The sequence below is a fragment of the Mesoplodon bidens genome, assembly GCF_964165515.1.
Source record: "Mesoplodon bidens genome assembly, chromosome: 17".
NCBI classification, from domain to species: Eukaryota; Metazoa; Chordata; class Mammalia; order Artiodactyla; family Ziphiidae; genus Mesoplodon; species Mesoplodon bidens.
The window spans coordinates 63,904,950-63,919,624 of NC_138174.1; the positions used below are offsets into that span (position 1 = coordinate 63,904,950).

At 35.4% G+C, this 14,675-nt stretch overlaps 1 protein-coding gene across 1 annotated transcript in view; it reads right to left on the reverse strand.

Annotated features, from left to right (window-relative positions):
• UGGT2 (UDP-glucose glycoprotein glucosyltransferase 2) overlaps positions 1-14,675 on the reverse strand; it is a 180,283-nt gene that overhangs the window by 85,290 nt on the left and 80,318 nt on the right. The window contains exons 16-20 of the mRNA XM_081215000.1: positions 12,031-12,162; positions 4,654-4,818; positions 4,179-4,302; positions 3,991-4,089; positions 1,742-1,833 (exon numbers count right to left, since the gene is read on the reverse strand). Of these exons, the coding sequence (XP_081071126.1) occupies positions 1,742-1,833; positions 3,991-4,089; positions 4,179-4,302; positions 4,654-4,818; positions 12,031-12,162 (612 nt within the window). The remainder of the gene's footprint in view (positions 1-1,741; positions 1,834-3,990; positions 4,090-4,178; positions 4,303-4,653; positions 4,819-12,030; positions 12,163-14,675) is intronic.

Here is a 14,675-nt window from a genome sequence, read left to right on the forward strand (position 1 = left end):
TCTCCAAAGAAGACATACAGATGGCCAACAAATACATGAAAAAGATGCTCAACATCACTAATTATTAGACAAATGCAAATCAAAACTACAATGAGGTATCACCTCACACAGGTCAGAATGGCCATGATCACAAAATCTACAAACAATAAATGCTGGAGAGGGTGTGGAGAAAAGGGAACCCTCTTGCACTGTTGGTGGAAATGTAAATTGATACAGCCACTGTGAAGAACAGTAGGGAAGTTCCCTAAAAAACTAAAAATAGAACTACCATATGACCCAGCAATCCCACTACTGGGCATATACCCTGAGAAAACCATAATTCAAAAAGATACATGCACCCCAATATTCACTGCAACACTATTTACAATAGCCAAGACATGGAAACAACCTAAATGTCCACAGACAGAAGAATGGATAAAGAAGATGTGGCACACACGTACAATGGAATATTATTCAGTCATAAAAAGGAATAAAACTGGGTCATTTGTAGAGATGTGGATGGACCTAGAGACTGTCATACAGAGTGAAGTAAGAAAGAGAAAAACAAATATCGTATATTAACGCATATATGTGGAATCTGAAAAAATTGGTATAGACAATCTTATTTACAAAGCAGAAATAGAGACAGACGTAGAGAATAAAAATATGGATATCAAGGGGGAAGGGGGAGGTGGGATGAATTGGGAGATTGGGATTGACATATATACACTATTGATACTATATATAAAATAGATAACTAATGAGAACCTACTGTATAGCACAGGGGACTCTACTCAATGCTCTGTGGTGAGCTAAATGGGAAGGAAATCCATAAAAGAGGGGATATATGTATATGTATAGCTGATTCACTTTGCTGTACAGTAGAAACTAACACAACATTGTAAAGCAACTAGACTCCAATAAAAATTTTTAAAAAATAGTTATTACTGATGCAAAAAAGAAAAAGAAAATTTCATGAGATGTGCTTTACAGCCTAGCATCTACAAATGTTTTTAAAATGTTACATTTGTGCTTTGCAAGAACATATACTATGCAATGTGTACTTTTCTATCAATATCCATTAGGTCAGGTTTGATTATTTTATTATTCAAATATTCTACACATCCCTACTTATTTTCTGTGTACTTGGTTTACTTGTTATTGAGAGAGGTACGTAAAAAAATAGTACAAACTGGGGGCTGGTAGTCCAAGATCAGTGTGCCAGCATGGTCAGGTGCTGGTGAGGACCCTCTTCTGCACTACATTCTGCCGATTTCTCCTTGTATCCTCACATGACAGAAAGAGAGTGGGCTACCTCTCTGACCTCTTCTTGTAAGAGCAATAATTCCATTTATGAGGACTCCACCCTTTTGACCTAATTACCTCCTAAAGGCCCCACCTCCAAATATCATCACAATGAGGATTAGATTTGAACACATAAATTTTGGGGGGACACATTCAGTACATACACACTATTAGACCTGTAAATGTATGTCCAACTGCAAGGACTAGCGAAGAATATATAGGTCATGAATCACAGAAGACATGTAGGTTTTTCTTTTCCTGGGCAAGGTTACCCATTCTACATGGAGAAAGAATTTGAATTCCTGTCTTAATCTCCTTAGCACCATGTTCTAACCAAGTCAAGGTACTGAAAATGTTAACATGAAGGGAAATAAAGATTTAATGCACGTTCTTCATATTGCTTTCTCGAAATTACAACAAATTAGAATTTTTGTAGTAAGAGTGTCTAAATACTCACCAGGTGATTTAATGCATTAAAAAGGAGTTTTCTCCCAGAGGGTTTGTCAAAATCAGCAATAATCCAGAAAGTAACTGAAGAAATTACATCATCTGAAAGTTTCAAACAGTTTCGTCAAACTAATGCTTCTTAAAATCAAACTAAAGACAGGGACATTTCAAGTTAACAAAATACATAAAAATAATAACAATTTTTAAAATGAATCTTTCTGAAAATAAGCAAATATTGGTAAAAATTACATACACACAGTGTGAAATACACATAAAAATGTTAAAAGAGTAATAAGCTTTGTATAAACTCAGATACCAAAAAGAAAGAATAGTCCCCAGGAAACACATCTGTGAGATACTTTTGCCAGTAGGGAAAACTGTATCATGCTTATCAAAGTTCTACTGTTGCCAAGCAAAAGTGCCTTCCAGCTACACTTGTAAAAAAATAATGATATTTGTACCTCACATATATGTAAAACTGGATACAATAAATTATTAGCAGATATTGAAAACAGCAATATTTATTAGTTTATGATTCATGTATTTCAAAAATTCTGGCTATTATTAACTTGGCCTAATTCACATCATCTTATGCCAACATCAATGCAATTCTTGTTTCAGAAACATCTGAAAATTTGGAAGCCACAAGAAGAAATAATTTTTAATTCTGCAGTCACAGTTAAATGGGTTTAATTTCATCCAGCCTCAGCATATAACACCTGAAATAATACTTGTCTGGCCATCATTAAAACCTATAGAAAAATCAGTCCCTTAGATCTTATGACCCACTTAAAACAACTGTAAAATGTGTGCTACACCAAAAACCTACACCTGAATAGATGTGAAGCTACAGTTATTACCATACCCAGTAATATATAACTATGCAAAACCTGGCTTTGGTTAATGAAAAATATATAACAAAAAGAAGGATAACATCGATTCTACTTGCAATCCTTCAGAAGCAGCTTGAGAGTAAGGCAGTGGCACATTCTTTTCAAAGAAGAAAGGTAAAGAATTCTCATGCCTTTTTAATGTCATCACTTTTACCATTATGACTAGTAAACTGAGAACTATTTCAAAAGTGCTAAGTAAATTTCTCCCAACTCTTTTATTTCTTTACATATTTACATAAATGCAAATAAAGAAATCAGGTGTTTCTCAGTTAATAAAGTCTTCTTTTAAATTGCAAGAGATTTAACCAAAGGGGATTAATTATGGCCTAACTTATTCTGATACCCAGAAGCAATTTTTGAAATATAACCCAGAACCTGATAAATATGTTTCCCCTATTTTTTATTCCCTGTTTCTCTGCCTCCTTTTCCCTTCACTTGACACATTCAGGACCTTAGCCTGCCATAATATGGAACTGAATTATATTTTATTATTTGTTGGTTATCTTGTAGACAGACCACTTTATGAACATAAAATCATAGATCTGTTCCAAAGTAATTCAAGGGCCATATGGTCCTAATTTGGATTCACTCCACAGCATTCTCAAAAACTAGCTGTCTGCTTAAATCTCTCTCATATATAAAAATTTACCCCTTATTACATAGTAATTCCATCTTTAGATCACTCATTGTTAGAAAGTTATTGTTTTATATACTGAAATAACAATCAGCTTTCTTTTATGTTTCATGCATTGGCTCTTTTTGTTCTCTCTAGAGCAAAGCAGGTCAAACAAAACAAAGTGAAACCAAAACCAATCAAACTCCAATTATCTTCATCTATCTGAATAGTTCATGGTCTCTAACAGAACTGTGGTCACACTGAAGACTTTCCTATCTAGGCTAAGTCCTTATTTCCAAAGATGTTCCTGTCTTGGCTCCCTCTCCTTTGCTTATGACCCTTAACTTAAGCAAAACATCCAGATGTTGTTTAATCAGAATATAGAACTATTCTCCTCTCATCTGGGGATTACACTTTTATTCATGCCCGATAAGATTATCAGTTTATTTAATCTTGAAAGGGTTTTTACTACCTTCCTAAAAAGGAGAAAAATGGAATAGCTTGCTTTAAAAAAAAAAAAGGCAAAAAACCCTCAAGATTAACCCCTCTGCATATACGATTAGCTAAGATAGGAGGCATCACATTTTCTCATCACAGTCCTTACATCCTAATAATTTTCAAATCCTCAAATTGAAAACCAGGTCTCCAGTCAGATATCAACATCTAGAAACGTATTATGCAAGCATTTAATAAAATTACAAGTTTTTGCTATTTAGGAATAAATTCAGAAAAATAAAATATGCTTATTACCTTCCTGGGTTACATAATACATGTTCTCTGCAATTACAGCACTCTTATCTTGTGAATCCAAGAAGGAGAAAGTAGAGAAATCTTCAACATCAGCAGTTACTAAAAATTTTAATATTAGATAATGAATTAATAAAACATTCACAACTCAATAAACATTTATAGGAAAGTATATGGAAGGATTATATTACCTGATGTAGATATTAAATTAAGGTACTGCCATTGATTGTACAAAATCAAAGGATTTATACGGGGCACAACATTATTTCTATCCATAAGGAAGTCAATTGCATTTGTTCGATCATTTAATGTACCCTAAAATAATAAAATATTATTTAGGTAATATATGTGATTTATATGCAGATGTTTTAAAATTATGCAGAGAATACATTTAAAGACTACTGAATCTAAAATAAGTCAATAAGTAATATTCAATTTAGGATTCTTATAATAAATTTTCCTATAAAACTGTGGTTTCTTTCCAATTAAGCAATTTTTAGATGCAATTATGCACAGATAAATTTAATTACTACTTTAAAAATCATTACTAAACGATCAGAATGGAAATTTTTACACAATTAACTTTTGCTATTAAAAGATATTTTTAATATAAAAATCCTCTATAAATATCATTCATCAGATATTTTCTCATACATGCTTACCTACCATAAAAACTTCCTTTTGTAAATATGCAGTTTCATCCATCATTCTGTGAAGAACAGCCATTTCTAGTTCCCTAATATTCAGCTCTTCATGGTCAAAGGATTCACCATTATAAAGAGCTTGAGGCAAAGGACCCAGGCCAGTCATCCTGTAATAGCTTGCTCCTGCCTATGCAATTAAAAAATACCAGAGAGTTAAACAGAATATGTTTGTCTGAAAAAGAAACACATAAATAAAGAAAGGGACACGGCCACATTTTTGTATGTCATAGAAAAAAGTTTAGTTTTGCTAATTTTATCTGTCCTTTCCAAACATTATTTAAGGGAAAGTAATTTACCTACATAGAACAAGTCAGAAAACTTTTTCTGTAAAGGGCCAGATACATATTTTAGGCTTTGTGAGCCATCTGGTCTCTGACACAACTACTCAATCGTGATGTTATAGTGCAAAAGCCGTGACACACAACACAGGAATGAGTGAACGTGGCTGTGTCTCCAAAAACCTGTATTTATAAAAACAGGTGGTAGAAAGGCTGGATTTGGCTCATGGGCTGTAGTTTGCTGACCCCTGATAGAGTATGACATTACTTTAAAAGATGCATTTACCTACATAAGAGATTCATTTATCGCTATATTCATTTGATTAGTTAGCATTTATTGAATTCAAGCATTTGGCTAGACTTCGTGAATACACAGCTGAAAAATCTGCCTTCAAGGGGCTCACATATATACAAGCAAAACTGAGGCATATACCAGATTGTATGGGAGCCCAGAAAAGCAATGACTAAGCTTGAGTGTGGAGGGGAGGGATCACAGAAGGCCTCTGTTAGGGAGTGACACTAAAAGTCTTAAAGGATGAGCAAAAATATGCTAGGGAGATAAAGTGGAGAAAGACATTCCCAGTGAGAAGAGACGGCACTGCAAGGAATAGAAGGGAAGAGGAATATGGTATATTTAGGTAACGGCAAGTACTTTCCTGTGTTTACAGTGGGAGGAGTTACACAGGGAGAAGATATGGAGTCAGGGGGGATGGGGAGAGAGGACAGATCATGACGGTCCTCAACATCTGGATTTTGTGAGTGATAAAGCATCACTAAACAATTAATTCATTCACTACTCAACATTACAAATGATTAAAACTGTCATTATAGCCAACATATTCATAATTACCCTATGAAGCTAAGGACTACTATTACATCCACTTTACAGATGATAAAACAGAGAGTCACTTCCAATGTCACATAATGACCTCACTTTGGAAACAGACTTTGTACTTACATCTGTTTGACCAAGAGTCTGAACTCTTAACCACTGAACTATATTATCTCTGCATTTATTGGACATTTACTGTGTATTAGGCAATGAATGCATAAGAATGATATGCAAACTCTGTCCTAAGAAAACATAGTTTAACAGGGGGAGAGATGGATACATTAAAAATAAGTGTGGGGCTTCCCTGGTGGTGCAGTGATTGAGAGTCCGCCTGCCGATGCAGGGGACATGGGTTCGTGCCCCAGTCCGGGAGGATCCCACATGCCGCGGAGTGGCTGGGCCCGTGAGCCATGGCCACTGAGCCTGCACGTCCAGAGCCTGTGCTCTGCAACGGCAGAGGCCACAACAGTGAGAGGCCTGCGTACCGCAAAAAAAAAAAAAAAAAAAGTGTGAATAGATACCCCAGGGTACTAGGGAGGGCATGGTCAATTCTACCTAGGAAGAGGGCTCATGACAAGAAATACAATCAGATTTGCTCTTTAAAAAAAAGAATATAGTGGCGACAAAGAGAAGGAAGAGGGTGGGCGAGCATGCACTGGGGGCGGTGGGTCAGGGGCTCCTGCAAAAATACAGGAAAGAAAAAGCAAGAGCCAGACAAAAATCAGTGGTGAGGAGCAAGGAGAGAATGAGGCAGTTCCTGAAATATTTAGTTGACGAAACTGACAGAACTTGATGATCTACTGTTTGGGAGGGTATGAGGGAAAAGAAGTTGGACAACTATCAGGCTTCTAGTAGCCTGAGTGCCCTGGGAGGATGATGGCGCTACCCTCTAGGATAAGGCACAAAAAAAGAAAAAAAGGTTTGGGGTAACAAGAAAGACGATGGGCATGGTTTTAAATTCATTTAAGACGCTTATGGGCAATCCCCCAGGCAGCTGGATACATGGTTTTGGACCTTAAGAAGGATATTGCTGCTAGAAATACAGCAGTTTTCCCCTGTGATTTTTCAGTTAGGCAACCTGTCTATTACAAAAGCTTTAATTACCACAAACAAGCCATAACACTGAATTCTGTACTTTTAGCCTACATCTCTATTCTGAGCTGTAGACACAAATATCCAATCACACTTCACATCTCCTATGGAATTCTCACAGGCACCTCAAATTCAATATGTGAAAAACTGAACTTCTGTTCTTATTTCCCACTTGGTTTCTCTTCCACCTCTTTCCATCTTGGCAATGGCATTACCACCACCCCAGCGAGTTAGCTGAACCCTGGGAGCCGTCCTTCACAATTTCTCTTCTCCTCTCTCCCCTTTCCAATCCAGCAGCAGGTCCTGGATTGTATTTCCCAAATACCTCAATTGTGTCCGTTTTTCTCTGCCTCTACTCTTCCAAAAACCTACTAGCCCATCTCTCATCTCTCACCTAAATGCTTCCTAATCCGTCTTACTACGTACACTTTTACCCTCTGACAATCTATTCTCAACCACGGAGAATGCTCTTTGGAGAAAATGCATGTCACCGTCACTTCACTGCTTAATATCTTCTCAGGCTTTTCACTGTTGCAAAGGTATTCTACTGTTTTGAGTTCACAAGCTTGTTAATTAACTATGGCTCACCACACTCTGTGTAATCAGGCCCCTCGCTTACACCTCCAGCCTCATCTTAGGGACTTCCCTCTACAACACAAACAACACATACTTGCTACATCTACTCAGTAGTAACACCAACTCTCTTCGTTCCTTCACATTCAGGACATCCTAACGTTTTTCTCTGGAATGCTGACTACCTACCACTTCTTTGTCTTCTTTTGTCCAACTGTCCTCCTACTTCTGCACTCGGCTTTAATGTCACTGCTTCAGGGAAATATTCTTATCCACCTCCACCCCGCCCTCCAAAGCTCCTCTTTCATTCTATGTATTGCGTATTGGGTGGGCCCCTTCTAATAAAGACTCATGTCCATCAATTTGGGGAATTTCTTTGTGGTACTTCTCTAATGCTTTCCTTTGTTTTCTCTGTTCTTTCTGAATCTTGTGAATTGAAGACTGTTTACCTTCTTACTTTTCATGTGTCTTTTTTTGTCTCTCTCCTATTAAATTTTTATTTTATTTTTAATTTTCAAAAGATATTCCTTGTACTCTATTCTTTTACCTCTTGTGTACAGAATACTGTAAGTACTCAATAAATGTTTGTTGAAAGAAAAAATAAAGTTTGGATATAGAGAGAAAACTACAGGAACATGAGTTTAGGGAATAAAGGCCTAAAACATTTATTTTCTTTGTGATATAGTAATCAGAATGATTTTTGAGGCATGAAGAGGAAGGTGAAAAGGGGCTTATAGGGCTGATGAATGTTTAGAATAACTCTTGGGAGGAATAGGTAAGGAATAAAACCAGGCACAACTAAAGGACTGTAAGTAACACAGAGTCCAATTTAAACTGGAGATTAAGTAGACTTGAGAAAAATGCAGAAATTAAGAAATGAAGATATCATCATTACAAGACAGTCTTACAGGGAGAGAGGAGTAAAAAAGGAGCAAACAGAAGACTGAACTCACACACAAAAAATGGGATTCAATATTTCTGAGGAGTGTACTGAATCCTTCATCTTCACAAAAATCCTTAATGTTTTTCATAATTTCAGGAGACTATGACTACAGGTATCTTAAAATGGGCAACACCATAAAAATATTCATTTTGCAGCTTAACTTGATAAAGAGTAAAAGTGGATTTCTGATAAATATGGTAGATTTATCACACGTGCTCATCTTGATTCTGCAAGTTTCACTATGCCAACTACAAATTGGCACTTGCCACCTACCTCTATAAGGATTAAATCATGTGCTGCTGCAGCTGTTGACCTTCAACACCCCCTGAAAGGAGTTCAGGTGGAGAGCAGAGATGAGGCCCTCTGTGCTCTGAGAAAAACTGGCAGAACAGGTCTTCAGGTGGATATTTTCAGGAGCCAATTTTATGAGCCCAATTCTTATATCTCCTCGTATCTAGAAAAGCACTAAAATCCTTCATGGTGATGTCTGCTCCTCGTGACTAGCAGTAACCTTCACTAGACTAGCAGAAACCTCTGCAAAAAACATGTGCTTAATTGCATGTATTCCCCCTGTCACCAAAATCACATGTATTCTAACCTTCCCCCCTACCTATTCGGAGCAGTTTCTCGGAGCTATCTGAAATGCCATCTCCCAGGCTATAGTCCTCATTTTGCCCCAAATAAAACTTAACTCGTGACTCTCATGTGCATTTTTTTAAGTCGACAACTAAAATGAGAGTATAATAATAAAAATCACGAAGACAACGATGATGATAACAACAATAACAAGATATGAGTGAGCCCACAAAGAAAAATGGAAGAAAAGATAAAGAGTAGATGACCAAAGTAGAAAGGGAAGTCACTCCCGTGCAGACAGAAAGGAACGTCAACATCTTCAGAAGCCCTGAGGGCTAAAAACCTAGACTATCTTAGAAGGAGAAGGTAAGGAACAGAGCATGAAGTGTGGAAGCTTGTTGAGAGTCTGTATGCAGAGAAGTTGTACACCAAGGCCCCTCTCTCAATCCTGACAAGCTAAACTATTCTGCTTCCCTTTACTCTCTGTTGAAATTGAATCACAAAGGCTCTTGATTTGGGGATTCCAGGTATAGTGGAAGGCTGAGAAAGGGGATGGAAACAAGACAGAAGACTGAGGAAAGTTCACATTCTTTCAACCCAGCCTATTACCACATCCTATTTCTAGACATATCCTATCCCCTCGTTTCCCACATCTGCACCCTTTCATTTGCCACATATACTCCTTCTAAGAGGAAAATAAAGAATTCTCATTTGAAGAAATCAAACGCTGCAACAGAATGCCAGCATTCGAAAAGACACTTATTTGTTGGTCATCTAACTGAAAAACCTGACTCACTCCCAAGTGAGGCCCACCAACCGAAAAGACCCGTTTATTTGTAAGCAGCTTTTTATGGTTTCATACTTACATGTCAAAGACAACCAGACATCATAATACATTTGACAAATGCTCCAAACACAAAAAAAGAAATCAAACAGGATGAAGCTAGAGAAGGCAGAGATAGCGCACGGCACAGAACAACACATCAAAAAACTAACATTCTTAGATTAAAAAACTGTGCTCATGAAAGAAAAACTGGACACTACAAGAAGGAATAAAAGAAGAAGAAAAAGTAAATAATTGCTCAATCCAGAAGATTCAGAAAGAACAGAGAAAATACAGGAAAGGAAAGTATTAAAAAATAACACAAAGAAATTCCCACAATTGATGGACACATATCTCCATTAGAAGGGACCCACCAAACACCCAATGTGTTAAATGAAACAGGATCAAGACAAAGACATATCATGAAATTTCCAAGCAACAGGGATAAAAAGATCCTAAAAACTTTCAAACAGGAAATATAAATAAATAGATTAAAGAAAGACAAAGGAGTCAAAATCAGATCGGTATCATTCATTTCAGTAGCTTATTAGGAGCTAGGAGAGAGTAAAAGAAAGCCTTCAAAATCCACACAAAAAATGATTACCCAGTCCAACAATCAATAAAATGCAAATATAAAATAAAAAACTTTTATATAAAAGAGATCAAAGAATTTTTTTCATGCATACTTGCTTGAGAAAGAAGTAAAAGCAAAATAAATAAAAAAGAGGAGAGGCACAGTGTTCATGAAGCCAGAGAAAAAGCAGAGATCCAATGAAGGAAAGCAGCAAAGGCAGATCCAGAAATGACAGCTGTGCTTCAGGTGCAGAGGACGTTCAGTTTAGACAAAATGCAGAGTGGCTGCAGAAGGGCATTCTTGGGGCTGGTGTGTGTGGGGCAAAGTGCTGGCTTGTTAATGGCTATGTTTGTTTGTGTAAGGAAAATTCTAGATAGGTTATCTGACCAATCTCTTGACTATCTCGATATATTTGTAATAGGTAGAAAACTACATGAATGAGTAAAAATGGAGTAACCCTTAAAGCTACAGAAAAAAAGAAAAGTTGTTAAAAAACAACCATAGTACTTGACTTACTAAGAAGGAACACTTAAAAAGTCACACTCACACTGAATATTCATTTAACCAAAATGTGTTAAAAACAGATCTGATAATCAGCTGGTTTGCAACTGCACAGGACTTTCCAATTCTTATTGTACTGAAATACTTTTGCACCTGTCTTGGGATGGCGATTCCCCACATGAGAACTACCTTGACCGCTTTCCCAGACCATCCATGTCAACATAATTCAGCTATAAGCAAGTCAGTATCAGCCTCAGCATGAGGGCTTCCAAGACTCCATTCCAGTTCGAGGATGTGCTTTGATTGATTCTTTCTGATTGTTTGCTCTTGAAGCCACAACAGGTTTAAAATATTTTAAGTACTACCACTGGGACTGGAGGAGACTAAGTGAAGGTCAGGAGGTGGAAGAGAGCTCAACCTTCAATTACTGTAAGACTCAACAAATAATATCTAAAAATTAAAACGTGCAAACTTGAGGAATACAAAAGAATAAGAAGACAAGATTCCTTTCCTTAAAGTACTTATAATACAGTTGGAAATAAAATTTACATCCAAATATATTATGTATAAAAAGGTAGTTAGTAGGAAACAGTAATATGGGGTTGTGAACACCAATATCTGAGGATAACATGGTGTTAGATATTTTCATGGCAACTGATATAAATAGTATGTTTTGGCTATATAAAATTATCTCGACTTAAAAATTCACTTGTATCACATCATATGTTGCTGTTGCCTTTACCTAGAATACATATGAATAAATGAATTCATTTATTTCCACATAAAAGTTAGAGTCTTGTTTGTAGAGCCATTCAGCCACTCTTTTGATTGGAGCACTTAGTCCATTTACATTTAAAGTAATTATTGATAGGTATGTACTTGTTGCCACTTTTTAATTGTTTTAAGGTTGTTTTTGTAATTTTCTGCACTGTAAATTCTGAGAAGTATCTGTTTTGGTACTTTTAAAAAAGCCAATAGTGGCAACTTAAATACTGTATACAACTTGTGTCATTCAAAGGTATAAATTTCCCTTTTTTCTGAGGGTCTAAAATCTAAATCATGAGTTAATTACACTGAGATCATTTATTCATGAGATTATAGTAAAAGTTTCTTGATCACATTTTTAAAAATTTGCATTCCAGCTTACCTTTCTTTCACCATCATATTTAGAATAAATTCCCCAAATATCCCAAATATTAGCATGAGGAAATTCATTTTGGAGAACATCCTTCACATTGTCCACAGTGAGTATACTGTGATTCTCTACTTTTTGGTACATCTGTGAAAATAAAGATATTATCATTAATTTCCACCCTACAGTAATTAGTTTTCTTTCTTTCCCTTAGCATGCATATTTATAAAATAAAGAACATATTTTATATTTTATAAGTTCTAAGCATACTATATATATACATATATATACACACATGATCCCCACACATACACAAATAAACCATTTTAAGAATACAATCTATTATCCTATAGTAAAAATGGTTTTGTGAATATTCTTTGGCTTTCAAAATACAATATCATATTTGTATATTATATTCCATTTTGGTCAAACCAGATGCTATGACTCTTAATAAAATAATGGTTAACTTTATTTAAAAAGATATGTATAAAATATTTTAAATGACTTATTTCAGAAATGTTCTATTTTCATTTCCAATTGCTCTTTAGTAAATATCTTAACTAGATTTCCTCTGTACCTCCATTCTTCCCCCAGTCTCCAATATTCTAATCATACTGGAATAACGTAAGCTGTTACTCCTTTATTTAGGGTTTTGGTTTTTTTTCCCATTTCTCCCTTCATTACAGATCCTCTGCTATGACCCAGCCACTGTTCCACATGGGGAAAATGACAGCTCTGCCTCAAGAGAGAAGGTATCTCTGAGCAGATGACTCACCGAAACATAAATATGCTTATGTTATGGGGAAAGAGCCTACCAAGCAGAGGGAACAACTACTTAAGTACAAACACCATTAGGTAGCATTCTGATATATCAATTAAGAATATTATTTTTAGTCCCAATTCACTTAAATTATTATTTTCAGAGACAATCCTCATATTATGGCTGACAGAATTCTCATATTATTCCTCATAGTAAGGAATCAGCATTCTTTGATTTCATCACTATAAACTTTGTAACCTATCCCTTTAAAAGGTGACACAGATCTATAAGTAGATCTGAGTTTAGTTTTATGAGCATCTCAATTTATGGGCAAGTTTTCTCCTTATATCAAAGCAGGACATACTATGATCTTAGTAACTCAAAAAAAAAGGGAGAAAGTTCAGCCTTCTGTAAAACATAAACAGGGATTAGAAAATGAAGTTTTGAATAAAGCAAAAGTTATATATGAAAAGTCTTTGAGATCAGTCATTTTACTAATCTGTAATTCTAAAATATTAGGTACTCCTAAGGTAGCTAAGGTAGCCAGAATGTCTTGCATAAGCTACTTTAGATATATAAAAACTCAAGTTTCTTACACATTATTTTAATTTAAAAAACTGTTATGTAACTTGGTAAGCAAAAAAGAAACTATGGAACATATACGTTATGAAATATAAATAACAAAATCAGCAATCTCCATGACAAACCACATAACACTAAAAAATGAACATCACTGTGAATTACAATGCTGGTAAGGCAAAACTTTCCTCCCAGTCCCATCTCCCTCTGTTCCCCAGAAGCAAGCATCATTTTGTTTGTGTTTACCATTCTCTTATCTTTCAAGTTCTGGAGTTTTATCTGAATGTATATCCATGTATTATGATATTTAGTTTTGTTTGCTTTTGAGCTTTAAACAGTACGTGGTAATACGCTGGCCTTCTATACTTTCATTAGGCTTCTAATATAGCCATGTTCTTGGTATATCATGCTCCATTATCTGAAATGATTAAATTTTATCCATCTGTACTGATATAAATATATACCTATATATGTGTATATATATATATACCATACATATGTAGTTTCCGGTTTGTTGCTATTGTGGATGATTCTGCTAATAATAGTCTCCTACAGGTTTCTCTCAAAGTGTGTGTGTGCGCGCGCGCGCGTGTGTGTGTGTGTGTGTGTGTGTAGGGATTATGCAAATTTAACTCCAAATTCTGAAGCACTCCAATTGGTTTCAAAGTGATTGTACCAATTCATATCCTTAGAGGCGGTGTAACAGTGTAAAGGAGTTCCCACTGTTCTCCATTTTCATTAACATATGATATTACCAGCTTTCTTAATTACTGCCAAATTACAGGATATAAGATAGAGCTCAGGGTAAGCTTTATTTGCATTTTTCTGATTTTTGAGACAATTATCTTGTTCACCATTAACTGTAATAAATACTTATTTACTTTATTAATTTCAATAAATTTCAATTTACCATTAATGTATATTTATTTCCCACCTTTCTTTATCCATTCTTCTAGTGTGCTTAAGTTTAATTTACTCATACTTAACATAATTATTGGTATGGTTGGATTAACTTGTGCCATTTTGCTATTTGTTTTCTATATATGTGTCTTTTGTTTATTGATTCTTCCTTTACTGTCTTCTTTTGTGCTTAAGAGATAATTCTTAGAGTGCCGTTTTGATTCTTCTTTTGATTTTTAAACGATTTTTAAATTTATTTTCTTTGTGGTTACTCCAGTAATTATCATATACATTGGAACTTACCACAATCTGCTTCCTATTAACCCTAATTACAAAATATAGAATTTAAAATAGATCCATTTCATTCTACTTTGTACAACTATTGTCACATGTACTACCTCTATGTAAGTTAGAATTTATG